At 37.0% G+C, this 19,403-nt stretch overlaps 2 protein-coding genes across 3 annotated transcripts in view; one reads left to right on the forward strand and one right to left on the reverse strand.

Annotated features, from left to right (window-relative positions):
* Positions 1–19,403, reverse strand: part of LOC102677613 (alkaline phosphatase-like) — a 159,507-nt gene that overhangs the window by 47,897 nt on the left and 92,207 nt on the right. For both annotated transcript variants that reach the window (XM_031509421.1, XM_006613454.2), the window contains exon 2: positions 1,016–1,190. In XM_031509421.1, the coding sequence (XP_031365281.1) occupies positions 1,016–1,190 (175 nt within the window). The remainder of the gene's footprint in view (positions 1–1,015; positions 1,191–19,403) is intronic.
* Positions 1,655–19,403, forward strand: part of LOC102677377 (caspase-1-like) — a 28,653-nt gene continuing 10,904 nt past the window's right edge. Inside the window, exons 1-2 of the mRNA XM_031509422.1 lie at positions 1,655–1,882; positions 6,681–6,904. Of these exons, the coding sequence (XP_031365282.1) occupies positions 1,731–1,882; positions 6,681–6,904 (376 nt within the window). The 5' untranslated portion in view covers positions 1,655–1,730. The remainder of the gene's footprint in view (positions 1,883–6,680; positions 6,905–19,403) is intronic.

The following is a 19,403-nucleotide window of genomic DNA, read 5'->3' on the forward strand; positions in this document are numbered from 1 at the left end:
TTGTAACGTTCAAATTCGAGCTCGTTTCATTGTTACCTGAAGTCTGTTCTACGAGCGGTCCGAATTGCACAGCGGCTAGAATTTATGCTCGAAAATTCGCTTCTCGTCCCGGGATATTCGACACGGAATGGCACGTGGAAAAATAACGTACGGATCTTATGATCGTGCCGCTGCCGCGATTACATTGTCGCGGCTCGGTATATCGCATTAACGATATAATTTCGCGCGTAATTTTTATATATTTTGCACGGGAAATGTGAAGCGGAATGGTTGGAAAATGGAGCAGTTTCAGCGTGGAAATTTTGCAAACGTAAACAATAATTAGAGCATCGTGCTCGTTTCGTGAATAACATTCAATTATTTATTTCAAGAGTATAAATCATAGATAGAGAATATATTCTTTATTTTAGAAAAAAATATTTATACGTTTTCGTAGATGGAGAAGAAAAATTTTTCTTCGAGATTTCTAGATCTCTCTAATTAATTTTAATTTGTTATCAATACAAATTGTAATAAAACGAAGGATATAATTTTTTCGTATTTATTTATTTGTTTAATATTAAAAAAAAAAGAATTATATATATATAATGGATAAAGAAAATTTTATATCGGAACAAAATCGATGATAAAATCTATTGTTTATCGGTAATAATTATTTCTTGATAAATATTCATTCTCAAGATACACATATCTCAAGGATTATACACGAATGGAAAATGAAGAAAAGAAAAAAAAACCCAACAAAAATTAATATTTCCAACAATAATCATTTCACGATAAATTAACGACGAAGCGAAGTGGTAAAATAAAATAAAAACGAGAGGTCGAAAAAACGCGGGGGAAGAATGTAAACAAAAAAGAAGAAAAAAATAAAGTAAAAAAAAAAGAAAAAAGAGGAAGCAAAAAGGATGAACTGGCAACGAATCGACGCGAGCAATTAAGTTCGGATTGATCGGGAGAGATAGGAATCGATTATGTAATCCTTTGCATTAGTTGTTGACGTTCGAATATTTACCCTGCTCCTGCGCCCAATTGATAAGGGACGGTACACGGGCATCAAAACTGGAATAGCAGTTCTCGAAGCGTGCAGAGGAGTCCAGGCCAACAGTCTCGTAATTGGCTTTAACCCCGCAGAGTAATGCCGTCGCGCATGCTGACGACTCCCCGACTTGGGCATCCATGTTGTAAGTCTGGAAACGAACGAAAATGGAAGATGTAGTTTAATCACAGTTCCAGACATTCGCTACGAACGAAAGGATTATTGCTTTCGTAAAATGGACTCGAGGAGCTCTATTCTTTCGATAGAAAGAATACAATCCCGTCTGAACTGAACGATTACGATTACAACGTGACACAATAGTTGGATCAACGAGATTATCAGTTCGGAAAATATCTTCGCGTTTCAGTTTTCATTTCAAATATTACGATATATTTTTTTTTATTTTATGTATATATTTTGCATTCCTTGATCTGATCATCGTTTGTCGATAAACTGTAGAAAGCGCGAATTTAAATAAAAATAAAGGTTGGTTATTTCCTTTTGAATTGTAAATATCTTTCTTATTTAAAATTAAATTTATCTATCTATTTCGTTAAAATTCGCGGTATCTTATCTCTTATCTTTTAAAACTGATATATATAACCGTGCATACTTGAATATGAGTTTCACTGTGAGTTTCACACAGTGACTTACATTCGATATTCGAAAGTGTGAAAAACGACTTGAAAAAATGAACAAAATAACTCAAATTACGCACAATATACTTTTAGGAAGATCGAATGTAAACGTTGAAGAAATATTTTCGTCTTTTAACGATGTGAAATCGTTTAACACGGAAGAATACGACGAAGTAGACAGTGTGATAATCGGTAATAAATTGAAGTGAGTAAACATTTTCGATATTGATTATAATCGTTTCGTTGGTGAATGATATCGTGATCCTCTCCCTTCGATTTTCATCGCGATCAACGTTGAAATAGTCGGAGGGGGGTCAATTTTCAATTTCGTTCCATTTTCTATTTGCGCGAGGGAAACTCTGGATATAACGGTGAAACGGTTGAAAAGCAAAGAGAAAGCTCTCTTCCAGTGGACACGCACGAGCGGGAACGTATATATCTACACTTACGAGGAGTTGAGATATCGATAACCTTTGATGAAAAGTGACTCGAACCGAGGGAGGAGCGAGCGAGCCAACCGTCAATGGCGCGATAAACGAAGGGACGTAATATCTCGTGATGATCTAACTCTCTTACGTTATAACTCTCGCGTATGAAAGTGAAATACGCGAACACGAAATATCCATATTTACGAGAATTAACATTTCTATGGTGAAATTAAATTTTACGAGCGCTGCTGTCTGCTTGTTGCGCTCCGAAATGTTGAAGATCGCGTTCCCTATTGAAGCGTAATTTGCCCCTTGAATTTAATTTTTATAATTTTGATCTGCACACGTTCGAGAGAAAATATCAGAAAGTGGGCTTAGGCGAGTATATATATATATATATCGCGATGTTTTTGCAAATATTGAAGATAACGGTTTATCAGGAGACTTAAAAAAAAAAAAGACTACGAAAACACTTAAAGCGTATCGATTTTCGTTTCTAAATATATATTTTATCGAGCAATAGGGAACGCAATTAGAAATGAAATTTCTCTCTCTTCTTCTTTCTTCGATATTCATTTATCATAGAAAAAATCTCGGTATAAACAGAGATTGGGATTCTAAAATTTCGTCCGCTCGAACGGACGGGAACCGCGTTTAAAATTCGCAAAGAGGCGGTAAAGCTCTTTAAATCGGATGAGCCTCTCGTTAAATTAACCAACGTACCCCTTCAAAACCCGAATCGCGATGGTGAAGAAAAAAAGTTTCGGCCCGATTAAAACGAAATCGACATCGTCCCTCGTTCCCAGCCGCAATTTGCACTCTTGCTCCTCTTACATCCCAATTGGTCAGGATCGTTATAATCGTTGTTCGGGGGGGGATTTATATCCGGCGTGTCAGCGGAGAGAAATAAGAGAGGATAAAGTGGAGGGTGGAGGGGAGAGGATTAGTATTCGGTGCAAATTGTTTTCAAATTCAAAGGAAACGCGACGAACCGCTATAATGGCCGGTAACTCGTCTCTCTGTTCCCGATGAACATTTGTTTGGTAATGGGCGGCAGATCCATGGCCGCATTTATGACTAGTTTGTAAGCGCCAAGCTTTGTGCGTGTGCCCGTCGTAAAAGCGCGTCTACATTCACCGTTTGGAAAAAGGAGTTTCTTTCGACAGAAAGAGAAATCTCGAACTGTTTAAAAAGCACGATCCGGCAACGTCGTCGCGTCGCGTCGTGTTTTCCGCTTTCCTCTTCATCGTCCGTTCTTTTGTCATTTCGCCGCGCCGCTTTTTACGTCCGCTTTGCTCGCTGTTTCGCCGAACGATGCGCAGACCGCTTTTACACCTTTTACACCCGGAAATTGACGAGTGTTTAATCGTTGAAAAAATCCTGAGGATTATTTATAAGATGTTAAATGTCTAACAATTTATAGTTTATAGATTCTATTCCTCTAAATGTGAATAATAGTATTACGAAAGTAAATACATTAGCAAATATGATACGAGAGATCAAAGAAAAACGAATGATTCATATTCGAGATAAATAAGATATAAGTTGTACATCTTCCAATCTTGGAAATGGATTCTTTTCATCGTAATATTGATATTTGAGGAATAATTAAGATTTCATCCGACGATAATGTTTTTCCTGCTAATATGTGCATATGTCATCGGAATCGTGAATCGCGATTGAATTACAAAGAGATATAGTGGGTTTATTTGTTGCTATCTTCTATTGGAAATCGAGTCTGATATTTGAAACATAACTTACAATTCCGTGGAATGTTTTTTTTCATTAGATAATTATCGTAATTGTAATTATTTTAACTCGAACAAATTAATTTTTCTAATTTTAACAGTGATATTTAAGGAAAAATTTGAGAAATAATAATGTTGATTCGATAACGTTTTCTTTTCAATTCATCATTGTAAATTAAGAGAGTTGTTAGGTTCGAGTTAGTTACATCATAATACGTAATAACATAATTTATAATGAGTTTATGGTAACTCTTTGATCCCAATACGTGTACATTATAAGAGCTCCTTAATTGTTGTGACAAGTACTTTATACTTGTAAAGTTTGATATATTATACGTAAGTAGTTTATGATACGATAGAATATTAAACAAGAATATTAAACAATATACCAAGAATTAAGTAAATTATCAAGGAAATTCCCACATCATTCTTCTTTTCCTCGTATAATTGAATTTGTACATGGTGGAGCAAATAATTTTCAAAAAATATCTATACATTCTAAAATTATAAAAAAAAAAAATACGAATAGAAGATGAGTCAGAAATTATTAATAAAACAGCCAAATATAAAACTAGCACGAATATGTGCAAATTCATAAGATAATTTAATTTTCATAAGATTGACAGCATAATTAAATGGAAAAAACTATATATAAATAAGATCTATATATACAAACTACAATAATATCCATTTCTTTTTTAAAACCATTCTCCAAATTCTGCATGCACGTTCAAATTCTAGTTACGCTTGCCAGAACTTTATCTCAAGTACACGTTGCACTCCCTTAAGAGGATTCAGCCGTAGACATAGACGATCAGCCACACTGACGCACACACACGTATACGCACTCAATTCAAACAAAGCTTTTGACGCACGCATGCACCCACGCACGCACGCACGCACACATTCACAGAGTTCTAAGTTCCAAATACCACAACCGCGCTCCTCTCTTAAGCTACGCTATTGCTCGTCTAAATTATAAACTCACGTTGCGAGTCACGATCATAATTACCGATTTAAAAATTGATACCATATATAAAATGACAAAAGCAACAACAACAATTCAGACAAGAATTCTCATGAAAAATTTCTTCTGTCGGAATTATATATCGAAAAACTTGTATCTCTCGCAAAGAAAAAAACTCCATCCTTTGAACTGATCAAAAGTTTCGTTCCAACAACGATTCCTCGTACACTGGATCCGTGTCTCCTATTATGGTGTGTTATTCGGTGTGTAGGCGCGAAAATGCCCCCTCCCCCGAAAGCAGCCGGCCTCGTTCGATTGGCTCTTCTCACGTGTACGCGTTCACGAGGGGAGGAGGTACGAAGGACGACGTGGTTCCGCGATAAAACGAGAGGAGGGGAGGCCGTTACTGCGAGTTCTTTAACCCGGGATCGCGATCCAAGTTGAAATTAAATCGAGCGTCGGATGGATCCCTCTCGCTCCCCACCGCGACTCTTCGATTCCCAAGACGCCGTTCCCAAGATTTTCCGTTCGCGGCGTGCACTCACCGCGTACGTGAGCGGAAACTGCGAAACAGTGTAATGCAGTTGGGGGGGGGAGAAGGAGGGCGAAACTCTCGCGACGGATTATACGCGATCGTGCCTTTTCGTTTCGGAGAGGAGCACAAAACTTGCCATTCGAGACCAAGAATTAGAAGCTCGAACGCTTTCGCTCTACGAGTGCGCGTTCTAAAACTTTGTTTCCTCAAACGTTTCTTGGAGAATCGCAGATTTAAAAATCGAAGTTACTTCGAGTAATTCTATTGATATAAGAAATAACATTTATTCTCGTAGCTGTTACAGTTGGTCTTACAATAAATTATGGAGATAAATTTATTCCTTGAGCTATTAAATTTTTTGCCCATCACTGGTAATAAAGACGTCGAACAAGGAACGTTTGAATAAGGGAACGACAAGTGAAGAAAAAAACAATAGCGAGCCACGATATTTTAATCGTTAAATTTGTCCGCACGGCGTTGCCTCGTGGTAAACGAGGAGCTCCTTCTCTCGGCCCCTCTTCCCTCTTCCCGGGATTCAAAATTTTACGAGGGGACATAAAAAGCGGTGAACACCGTCGTCGACACCGAAACTGCGGATACACGGTTTTCGTTACGGTTTCGTCTTCGTTGTTTATTTTCTCCTCTTCCCTCCTCTTTTTTTCGCCCTCTCCCATTTTTACCGCGCGTATCGATCGGCCGCGTCCGGAAACAGGGAAATTTCGGCGGCGGGTCGAAAAATATATTCGTTCGAGTTATATTGCGAAAGGTTGCTGCGAATTCACGAGTATACAATGGAATAAAACAGTGAGTGGGAAAGAAGGGGTTTTCGAGAGTGGCGCGTAATTCGGCGTGTAATTGATCCTGCATTAGATAGATTGGAAGCGCGAGTACAAAAAAGAACGAATATCGAGTTTACATTGGAGATATGAATCCTCCCCCCTTCTCCCGATTATAAATATCGCCGGTTCGAGAACGAAACGAGAAACTGTGTCGAAGCTATAATCGAGTGAATAAATTGTTTTCGCGCGGAATACGAACGAGAATTCTCCACGTTGAAATATCGAGTGTATCGCGCAACCGCGCCGGAGGGAAATTTGAAAAGGTGAATTATACACGATGATTGGGAAACGCGATACGAATTCGATATACCGGAGGAGGACGGGTTGAAAAGGGATTAGTTGAAGTAACGTAATGTCTTTTTTAAATAGAAACTTTTCATTTCAAAAATTTATCATGCCGGTTATAATCATGTTGTTGTTGTTGTTGTTGTTATTTAATAGCTTTCATCGGCCAATTGATTAATTTAACTCGATGTTTTGATATAGACATAAAAAGACAAAATACGTGGATCCAAATATAGAAGTGTATAAGATGAATCACAAACGAAGAGGTATAGCATTAATTTTCAATAACGTAAAGATATATCCAGCAAGAAATAATGCGGAGGAATGTTCGAGGAATCTGTCGCAAACGTTACAAATGATGGGCTTTGACGTACAACTCATCGTCAACGCAACGTTACAAATGTTAATAGAAAAATTGAAAGATGGTAAGTATTCTAAAATTAATTGAACAAATTTCTTTTCTCGATATCGCATAAAATGAAAAATGAACAAACGTAATATTATGTACGTTCTTAACCCGAATTACATCGTTCTCCAAATTTTGGTTTCTGTATAATATCTGCGATACGATAAGCGGAAGTATCACAAGTGCAAAATACGAGTCGTTCATTATCGCAAAGAAAAAAATAATATTTTTCTCAAACAAGAAGCAGTTTTTCCCTGCTCCTGGGGGAATAACAAACGCGTGACAGGTTTTAAAAATGAAAACGAAAAATTGGACGGGCAATTAGCAATTGGCCGCGCATCGTGGCCCGGTGAAATTGCGTGAAAATCATTCGCAAAATTACGATAAATTCCGACCGATTGTTTCCGCTTCCAATTTTTTTTTTTTTTTAATTTGAAGTAACGCACAGCGGAATACAACACTGAACGAAATAACGCGATTTTGGCTACAAACTGCGTTATATACACAACGCGGGGGACGGATTTTAATCATTTTTCCGCTCGTTAAACAGCGACCGGTCCACAGATAGCAACCAAAGACGGATAATACGCGAAATAATTTATTTCGAGCGCGACTCGTTAACAAATCTATTATTTGAGTATATCGAGAAAAAGTGATCTCACTTCGATTCCATTCTAAATTTTCAACCCCTAACGATCGAATCATTTTATCGCAAGATAATTCGATCATCTTTAATCTCTCGTTCCATTTGAGAATAATTTTGTTTCGAACGCGGGAATTATTTTAAACAAAAAAAGACCCCGAACAGAGAGCGATTCGATCCAATTATATAAATCGAACCTCGACAGATTCGAGGCCTGAAAATTCGAAACTCGTCGCCGGATATCCTTAAATTCCCGCCCTCGTGGCGAGAACTGCAACACGCGCGTAAAATTCGGGGCAGAGTGGGATTTTGGCAAACGTTTTTGGAAACGCTTCGGCCAACAAATGGTCGGTAAACCGTCGGTGGGCGAAAAGTAGGATGGAAGGGAGGAATGCCGTGGCTGTCCATGAAAAGTCACCATCATCGCGAGAACCATATTCCCTCGTTCGATCCATTCTTTCCTCTATTTATCGTTGATCCATTCAAATATTGACACAATAGCCGTCACTGTCGCGTTCGACGTGCATTTATCAAAAGCTTTTGTCGACCTCGAACAAAGATGTTCTTGCATCGTCGGGCAAGCGTGAAGCTCCGTAAATCGTCCGCCTTCTTCCGAATCATCCGCGACAACCGTTTCTCGGCAGCTTTTTCGTTTAAAAACACCTTTCCAGATTATTATCGCCGAGAGTGGTGAATTTCAATGAATCCAGGTTTCTCTACGTGAATCGAGGGAAACAGTCGGCGAGCGATAGCTTCTCGAATATAATTGTTAATTAATCATAAAGGAAAAGTATCGAGATAATGCTTTTGGAAAAGAGTCTTAAATTGCGCTCGTCGAACAACGACGATGAGCGGTTTATGATGAAAAAAAGAAGGAAGAGATAGAAAAAAGTTCAAAGAAAGATGCTCTCATTAATTTCGGATAATAAAGATGTTGGAAAGAAGTTTGGCAATCTATGAAGGAAGATTCAATTTCTTGGCGTTATTGGAATACGAAGTGAAATTTGGAGTTGAAAAATATAATACGAATAAATTTTTATAGTTGGACTTGATACACGATCGTGATTAACACGCAATTGGGCATAAATTTTTACCCCAAACACCCTCTTTAAATCAAGCATTCGTATCGATTCTCGTTATTCTCGATATTCCCGGACATTTGTTGGAATATTTATTATCGAAAATGCAGTTGAAAAATGGAATTAAGTTTATTATGGTCGCAAAAATGTCCGCGGGAACTTTTGAAAATAAATTCAAACTTTTCGAAATCGTATTTTCTGAAACGATAATTGCATTGCATTCGTAATCTCTTTTTTGCGACTCTTTGTGCAAAGTCAACGGGAGGAGGGGGCATCGTTTAAATGATAATAGGGAAGCAATACTGTTAATAACGGATAGATAACGAAATGAATTAAACGAATTCGATTTTTCGCGAATAATATATCGTCCGGCAATATTGAAATTATCGATAGAAATTGTTATCAGTAATGCAATCGCGTTTGACGGATAATATTGATATTTGATCGAGTGATGTTTTGACACCGTTAAACTTGTTGTCGCGTTCGAATCGATTTGTATTGAAAAAATTAAAAAGTACACGATATTGTAAATAAAATAATACGAATGAAAAGAGAGTGGGAAAAGTTAAGGGTATAAAATCAGTTTCCCCGATCTTTAGCAAAAAAAGAAACACCCGAATTTTTGTCTCCCTTACGACGCAGATTTCAAATAAAATTCGTGCCGCGCGCAAAGAGAATGGTGAAACAGTCTGTTTACACGAGACTTTCGCGTCGCTTTCCACTCGTAAAGCCTTCCCTTACATTCCAATTTACATGTACTTCGCGTGTAAAAAGTATCCGCTCCCTCGATTTTTCCTCCTATCAAAATACACGAATTTCGAATAAAATTTGCATCTCTGACGATTCTCGAATAACTATTTCTTTCCATTAAGGGAAACCACGTGTTTAAATGAATTCCGTTTGTACTTCTTAATTCCTTACGAACTCCTCTCCTCTCCTCGCTTATTTTATATTCAAAAACTTATCGATCGACAACTTGTCCCTATATATATATATAAAACTAACACGAGTGAAGAATAATCTCTGAAACGTATCTTTGATCCAAGACCATATTCAAGTTTTGTTCGACATTTCCTCTTCAACTCCTCTTCGACAAACTCCCCCCCAAATCGATAGACTAGTCGGTGGTCAAACATCTCGATTCGAGACCTCTTTGTCCGGAAAAATTGTCGTACAAAGACTGGAATGCCCGCCCTATCAATGATTCTCGCCCGTAACTCTTTGTCGAAAGAGTATCGCGAGGGGAGAGAAGAAAGGGGCGACTCTATCGTTCTATCCCTCCGATGGACAATGACGACGCCGATGGACGAGCGTTACGAGAACTTGCACAAACATTTTACAACGAGACGAGCTCATTAAGCTTCCCCTCGCCGACAAATATATGAGCGAAAAGTCGGATGATCGCGGAACTTTGTAACGAAGGGAGCAAAGTTTTCATAACATCGTCGGCCTCCAATTCGTCGAGATACATAATTCCATTTTTATTCTTTTTCTATTTGCTCCTTCCTTTCGTCATTTTTACGAGAAGGAATTTCCCTTTCTTTTCTACGCATCGTTCGATCCGCTTCGTGTTTATCCTCCAAAGAACAAATTCGTGGAGGTTGTTGGCTATGGAAAAATACTATCTCGAATGGACGAAACGTTGACGGTGTTCGCCGATTTTCCTTTTTTTTTCGCGCGATTTCATCGACGACTGAAAGTTCCATTTCCACGAGACGGAACGGACTTTCAATTATTCCGTGTGATTGCAGTTATCGGGAAATTTTTCGGCCGGGGGTCGACAGGTGTTTTGTAAACGGCATGTAATTAAACGGCTTTAATGATCGTTGTTTTATTCGATCGCGCGCGCGTTACCAGGAGGGATCCGACCGAATGAAACATTCCAACCGTTTACACGATGTCGCGCGAAATGCCAACTGCCGGATAAATACCGGCACATTTCGGGATATTAATCCATTCCCAGGTTGATCTACAGTTAAATGAAAATGATCGAGAATCCACATTTCGGTTCATTTTCACCTTTTTTTTATATTTTATCCTTTTATATCGTAGTATAATACAGTTGATTCCTCGATCTAATCTAGATGATAAAATCTAAACTTGTTTTAAATATTATAAGAGCCAGTTAGAGGGATTTTTCTCGCCGATTTTTCTTGATAATTGCGTTTAGCAGCTCTATAATCCATTACAAGGTGATAAGTTTCGTAAAGGGAATCGTGGGGATGATGAGGGTATATATAGAAGCGGGTATATTGTTGATCACTTATGTCATGATGATTTAGGCGTGACATTGGCTCGAGTTTAGCATAGCTGATACCTCGATTGAAACGTCAACGTTGAAAGGGCACGCAATTATAATGCGTATCGCCGTTGATTGAACATTTTGTAAGGAAAAATATATATTCTTTTATTTATTCGCTAGTGGATGCAAGAAAAGTTTTTTTTTTTTTTAGGTATAAAAGAACTTTTCGAAATATATTAGAAAAATGTAATGCACGTAATCTGGATCGATAAAATAATAAATTCTTGCACTTTTTTGAATACTACCTTTCAATGCTAACTATTGAATTCATTTGTGATACATCTGATTCATCAATTCGAGCAGGTTATTCCCGCTTTATAAGTAAAAAAAAAAATGTTTAAATTCCTGTATATCGAAATTCAATAAAAAAGGGGGTTTTGAAAATGTATCTCGTACGAAATTTTATAATTTCTATAGTTAATGAGATAAAATTTTAAGATGAAACAATGGGAAAATGTATTGAGATTATTATTTTTAATCATGATTACATTTCATTCAATTCTGTACGTATTCGTTGCTTTTTTCCCCCATTTATTAGTACCTATATTTTAATAAATTTAAAACGTATTTAAATAACAAAGTAATGAATAATATTTTAAAACATTTTTTTTTTTTTAATAACGTATCCTCCCTCCTATCGAATTATTTTAATATTATCTGCTAGAACTTTATTTCACATAGAATATAATAAATATAATAATACGAAATTGAAGGTAATATTAAATTAAAATTGTTGGAAATTTTAACTGATATCGTTATATTTGAACAACTTTACACGTTTTTTTCTTATATTTCTTATATTTCGACATTGTTTTTTTTTTTTAATTTCCTTTAAAGAACAACAATTATTTTTTACCAGTATCTATTACAATATATAGATATTATTATGAAATTCCGCATGAAATATTAAACCTACTTTTATCTGACTTTTATACTCGTCGAGAAAAATGCTGTTTGCGTAGCTTCAATGAGAGTGGAGAGTGTACTTAAGGAAACGAGTGTCCTCGAAACATTTCACAACTTTTCTATTCTTTTTTTTTTCTTGTTTACGCAACTGAAAACAGAGGCTTAAATAATCATCCTTAATTATAAATAAATATCAATTAACTTTTCAATTTTCACACACAAGTACACAAAGTTACCAAATTTCTTCAATGAGACTGTGAAACGTGATATTCTATCTACATATTATCATTAACCATTTGTTTCGTCATAATTCGAGAGAGATGCATTCATCGACCTCAAAGCATTTTACAAATGCTTTATCGTAATAACGATACATCGATATAAACCATTCATTCGATTTATCATCTCTCGCCGAGTCGACTCGAGGAAAGAAAATTATAATCGAGAATTGGAGAAAATTGTTGAACGTTTCGAAGTGTCGAATTTACGGAACGTAGGTAGGTCAAGTAACGCGGCACGGTTCCAGAAATCGAGGCATTAAAAATAAGGATTGCAAGTTTGATAATGCCATAGGTTACGCAGCTACGCGTTCGCGATAGTTTCTCATGGACGAGAAAGTTTTCGGGGGATATCGTTGATTCGTACTACTGTCCCCGCGATATTTAAAGATCAATACCAACGATGTATCGATTTGGCTACTCTTCAGGATAGCTCTAGTTCGAAATGTTTCGAAATAACTGTTCCCATTAATTACGAAGTTTCGATTTAGGAAAGGAAAAAAAAAAATATTCTACTCGAGATCCTTGCATAAAGCGATCCGACAAAGTTGGAAAATGTAAACACTAATGTTGCTGTTCGATAAAAGATACATCGAATTACAATCCCAACGATATTATCTTACGTTTACTTCTAAAACACTTAACCGGAGGAAATCTGTCATTTTTTTTTTTTTTTTTTTTAATCTTTCCTCAAGTGGCTGAAACTCGTAGGGATGAACAAATAGTTTTATTTTTTCCCTCTCCCCTTGGACCGTTTAGTCGGCTAAAGCGCTCGTATCTCGTGTCTGGATCCGATATAGAAAGCAAAAAACAAGCGTGTACGCGACTTTTATTTGCTGAGCAAATAACAGTTGCGCCACTCCTCGTCGGACAACGTGGGATGAACGGTGAAAACAGGGCCGCCCAGCCTCGTAAATAGTTAAATATTCCCACGATACAATTTGTCCAATTTGTTTCTCGTTTTTTTTTTTTCCCCCCTTTTCTTTTTCAATTCGCGATGATCGCTTTGAGAAGTTTCGTCTCCAGCTCCACTTTGATTGAAAAAGCAGGGACGTAGATCCGCGTAGACGCGTCGATGATATACGAGGTGTGTACGGTTTAAAACGGTTTAAGGATAAACACGGATGCGCATCGATCCGTGGAACGAGGTGAAAACGTTCGAAGCAATTACTCGCGGCTCGCGTAACAATACGCGGCGCGATTTAATAATTCAGTTCACGGATGACTGGCTGTTTCATGGCTCGGCACGCGTTAAGCGTTTGTCTATACTGGATCCGTGCCAAGGGATGTTTAACAGAGGTGTGGGAGATCGAGTTATATCGAGTTTGATTTTAGCCACGACACTTTCGGTTAAGGGTGGCTACGATGTTGTTGTACGATACCGCGAGATTATCGGCTTTTCACACCGATTCTCATCCTTCCCAGACGAATATCCCTTTTGTTGCGACGAGTTCAGGAAGGTCAGGAAGCTTCTAAAACTGAAACTGAATGCGGTTGATCGTCCGTTTACGAAGTTTTTTGAAATTGAAAAGTTAGTGGAATTATTCCCACGAGTTGAGGATAATGTACAGATAATAGGAAGAATAGGAAGTTTAAGTGGTTTTTCGAGGGATAAACTTGTATCTTTTTACGATTTAATCGATGAATGTATTGGCTCTCTTTATACATATAAATATATATATATATATATATATGTACGTTTTAAACGATATTCGATAAATTTTAATATCAAATAATGATAAAGTTTTATGATTTGCGAATGATTTCTCCTTTTTAAAAAAAAATAAAATAAAATCGAAAATCACCGGTGAAACAATAAAGTTCGAATCGAAATTTGAATCGCAAATGTAATATCGTCCCCCATTTCGTTCATGGATTTATTAGATTTATACGATTTCGATATATTTCTATTCATATGATCAAACGAAATTATTAATCCTCGTAAATACGGGAAAAGAATTAATAATTACATTAAACGGAAACATTGATGGTGGTGGCGTAATTAATATACCGTTAATTATCCATAATATAAAATATAAAGTGGAGCGGTGAACAACGTATTGAACAACGTTGTGAACAATTATAAATTTACCCCTTCTGGTGATTATATATAGTTTTCAGCTGCAATTTTAACGAGTTGAATAATATTGATGAAGGAACAATGGATGGTTGATTGAATAGGAGCGTTGGTATCCGTTATTTAAACTCTCGACACACGAGCAACGCGCGTTGTTTCGTACGGGTTAATCGTTGAAAGTTTCACGCGCATAATTAAATCCCGTTGAATTACCGCAATTGTAATTGATAACTGACGCTCACCCTTTCGAATATCGCGTTACGAGAAAAATAAAAGCATCGGGGGAATATTCCTTTCTTCGATTCAAAATAAAATTAAAAAAAAAAAAAGAAGAAGAAGCGTTAAATTTTGAAGAAATGTAATTTGAAAAATAAAGGAGGGATCGATACGTTTCTTATTCTATTCGTTTACTTTGAAAACTGTATGGCAGAGGTACGGGAAAAATGTAGCTTTTGCGGTTTCATTCCTCTCTTGTGGATTTAACAATACGATCGTGCCACAATTTCCGCTGTTCGTAGCATAATTTTTACTGTCCACGTTCAAATAAACTTTACTCTTACGAGTGGAAAATTCGAAGCGGAAAAATTGGAGGACAATTTTTTTTCTTTATCGAATATTTTTTTTCCAAATTCTTTCTCTATCTTGAAAAACGAACGATGAAAAAGTCATTATCAAAGTAGAATTGTTAAACGAATCGCGTTGATATTAAAATTTCTATCTTTTCTTTTTCTTTTTTCTTTTTTTTTTCTTTTTTTTCGATCGAACAAATCTCGAGTTAAGCGACAGTTGCGACGTGACATAATTATATAATCGGTGGAAGAAGAGTAAACGAGAATAAAAAGAGCAACCATAAATGTCGAGCGCTTTGTAAACCAAAACGAGTAATATTATCAAAAGCATAATGGAATCAACGTTGCGAAGAATGCTATAAAATTATGCAAAGTGTTGCAAGTTGCTTTGCTACGAAATTAGATTTCGTCTAGATCGGATGTTCTTTTTTTACGAAACGAAATTAAAAATATATTAAAAATAAATTTCATCTATTTCTTATATCTCTCTTCACATTTAATGCTGATAAAAGTTTCTCGTAACAACCAACCAACATCGAATTTTCGTTAATTTAACTATAATATCACCGATTCGAACGGAAGAGAGCCTCGAGATTCTACAATCATCTATAATCCGGCCAATGTAAGAATCAAATCTCTCCCTCGTAAGGACTTACCCTCTTACGTTCGACTTACTAAACGTAAACTCGAGCCCGTTCCATTTTCCAACTCCTTGCGTCTTTCTCAATATTCTCTCTAGCAATATGCTGTATAAGCTTTCGAAAGCTTCTCTATCGTCGATTTATTTATCCGATTAAAATTAATTACACGCTCGAATCGTACGAATAACGACGGCTTTCGAGCCCGCCCATCAATGAATTATCAATGCACACCGAAATGAAACGATTCTCTTAGATAAATAGATAACATATTAATAACATTCGTGTGTTAATTATTCGTAGATTTCCATCTTCGTTTCAATTGTAATTATCTATCTCGCTTATATTCAAACCACGATATGAACGCGCACGTTCAAGTTTTAATTCACTCCCAGAAAACGTTGAAAAGTTCAATCGTTTACATCCCTCTGGATCCTTTCTTTCTAAATTGTTCGATCCGATAAATCCTCTAACTTGAACAGTATTTTGCCAGAGATGGCTGTTAATTTTTCTTTTCTTTCTCTCTCTCTTTCTTTTTTTCTTCGTTGGTCACGCCGATTTCGCTTCGAAACGACTGAAAGCGAAACATCGAGTGCACCCGTTCAATGCGCATATCGCGTGCCGAGCTCCCATTCGACGATCTGAAAAGATTCGCCCCGAAAGGGGAAGGTTCGTTCCATCGGGCAGACTTTTCCCCTCCAACGGAAACAAAGATATCGTCCCGATCTCTTCTCTCGTCTCGGACGGTTTTATAATTTTATAATAATATACGTTCGTTTTCACTTGATATATAATTTTCGTCGAGTCGTAAGTCACGTAAGTGAACGTAGAATTTTTCCAACGGGGGAAATTCGAGTTAAGGTGATCGCGAATGTGGAGTGTGATAAACGTTTCAATTTCCTGTTGCAAGAATGGTAGAATCGTTGTAGGCGAAATCGATTCTACGAATGCACGAGAATAAAATTCACCGGTTTTATCCGGTTTATAGTTTTCTAACAACGTGTGCTCTACATTTTTCTAAATATCCATTTCGTTTTCGTCATCTTTAATCTTTTCAATCTACCAATCTAGAGTTTCATCTCGCTTAATTTTTTTTTTTTATCCTCGAAATCAACTCCTTGAAATCCACCTGTTCAAATTCACGATTAGATGAACTCATTGTTCCATCTCGGCAAACCTCTCCCCCCCGATCCTTTGATTCTTTGACCAAACTCGGTCGAATTCCTTTGCAACGTTGAACCAACGTTCGCTAATCTCTGATTTTACTCAAACTAAATAGAGTTCTCTTTCGATCTTCAACTCTAAAGTGCCTTTCCAACTTTTATATAAAATATATAAAATATTCATTTGTTCCATCCATTCGCTTTATATCACGTTAAATATTATACGCGCATCTCCTGACAATAACGTGCAATTTTTCAACGATTCAACTGGAATATATATACAAATGAAACGCGTAATAATTCCTCGTGGAGAGAAGCAAGTTCGAGATATAGATAACGTAAAATAGGAAATATCACGCGAACGGAACGCGGCCCATTAACGCTATCCTCGTTGGCTGGGGATATAATTATAAGAATTTCACAGAAGCCAATGTAATTCCACCTTCGCGTTTGATCGAACCGGGAACGAATTACGTAAACCGTGCACGCGGAAAAACGTGATTGACACGACGAGAGGATAATTATTTGAATTCCTATAACTGAATTCTATCCTCCCTTTGTCGCTAAATATTCCGTTATTTGTCCGCTTTCGGGGCTTCTCGAATGGCGCGAAGAGTGGCTCAACAATCCCGTTCAACAAGCCTGTTTCAGCCGATCGCAAAATGTGCGCGTAACACAATCCCTGTAATGATTAAAACGTTTGAAAGTGAAGCCATTTGTTACGATACATCGAGATATCTTCGAATTCTCGAAATACGAACAAAAAATTTCCAAGGATATCGATTTCGATCCACGATCTCTTATACAAATTCAACGATCGTTCAAAATTATGTTCGTCGAACTTTTTAATATTTTAGATATTTCGCAGCCGGACATCGATTACGTATTATCGATCACGACAAGTCTCTATAAATATTAGCCGGACATGCGCATGCATATCCTTTCACGCCTCTAACGCGTTTACCTACGGGAAAGCATCGGTAGTCGTCACAGGTAATAAACTTGTGCATTTGCACCGTGCTTCGATACGTTCGATCGTATCAAAAAAGGGGATGAATTCCTGTTTCCTCGAGTATCCGAATATTATCAGATAACAGATAGACTCCATCCTTTCTTCAAATTGACCTGACCACCTACTCCCAAGATGGTGGTTTCTCTTCTCTTCGTAAAATTCTTCTGGGCGATTATCCGTTTCTATAATTGATCCGAAAGTGATCCCGTTGGAATTAATTAACGATGGGTCGAGGTAAAGTTTCGTTTAGCGGTGGAGAAAGCAAGTTCTTTTTTCGAACGAGTCTCTCGCGTCGTGGTCTTCTTTCTCTTTCTCCCCCTCTTTCTCTCTCCGACCGCTGTACACACGGGATCGTGGTGGAGCAAATAGCGCGTGAAATCGCCGCTCCTGTTCGAGAAGGAATTATCCGGAGATTTTTACTCAACTCCCATCTATCCCCCCTCCGCGCTAATTCTTCTCCGTCGATGGCGCTTATTTGTTTAGCTGGCAGGCAGCCGGGAAAATTGCGAACTTCGCGAGCCATTTGATACAGGGATTATTTATTTATTCATGCTTATGAGCCCTGCTTCTTTCGAATTCTTCTCCCTCCCTCTCGAATTTCAGTTTAACGTTGGAAATAGGGATTCGAGAAAGAGGGGAGGGGGGGAGGGGGATTTCAAATTGTGAAAAAGATTCGAAAGTTTGATAACGTTAAAAATGTATATTCGTGTGTAAGAGCCGATAAACGAAACTCGTACAATTTTAGATATTTTAGATATTCTGGCAAACGTGGGATGTATCGTACGTGAGAGAACGAGACGAGGTTGTATTCCAAAACATTCATACCGAGGAAAGAGTATCGCGCGAAAGAAAGAATCACGCTTCGTTCGCTGAAACTTTTCTCCAAGTTTTTTTTAATTCTGATCAACATTCTTCTCGACGCGTCACTATTGCGAGCTTGTTCTCGAAATACGAGCGAAATTATCATACGAAAAGAGATCGTGCGATGAAAATTAGCGAAGAGAGACGTGGAAATAGAGGAAAAAAACGAGAGAGAGAGAGAGAAAATTCGTGATGATCACGGACTATTTAATCTGTAGAAAAATAATATTAAGAGAAACTTTTAACGTAATTATTAACGTGATCGACGATGAATAAAATCATAGTAAATATTTTTTAGCTAACGTTTTTCAGATACGGTATGAAGAACGCGACACAATTGTACTTTTGTTTTTCCTTCCTATTATACTTTAATCCCGCATTATCTAAAATTCATTTCGGATGGCTTCTCCCCGAGCTCGAGCAAAAAAAGTTAACTACGTGGATAGGTTTGCGCGCTGTAGGTGTGCGCGTCAGAGTCGGGTTATCGTGGTGTTGGTGAAATTAAAAAAAAGGAACAGGAGTTTCGTAAGAGTTATGAGATATACTTACGGAAATGAGAAATCCTTATACAAAAAAGAAAAAAAAAAAGAAAATATTACATAGATGTAATGTTAATCTATCTAAAAATTTATAATGTATCGATTCGTGAGAAAACGTATAATAAAATTAATATGTGGAGAGAGAAAATTATTAAAAATTTCGCGTAATAAAATATAAAAAGAATAAGTTTTGTGATATTACGGAATTCTATAGAAAATTACGTAGGTTACGTTTATTTTATATAATTTTATAAAAAAAAAAATTATAGAATGAGAAATTGAAGCTCGCGAGAAGCAAATAGAATAGAATCGACCACAGAAAAAATAGAACGGAATTACGAAAAAAAACGAAATCTACTTAGTTCTGTTCGAAGATAATTAATTCTTCCTAAAAGAAAGCGTAACATTTATACAAAATAATATCGATTGAAAGTGTAAAAAAAAAAAAAAA

Source organism: Apis dorsata, unplaced genomic scaffold, assembly GCF_000469605.1.
Source record: "Apis dorsata unplaced genomic scaffold, Apis dorsata 1.3 scaffold_149, whole genome shotgun sequence".
Classification (NCBI taxonomy): Eukaryota; Metazoa; Arthropoda; class Insecta; order Hymenoptera; family Apidae; genus Apis; species Apis dorsata.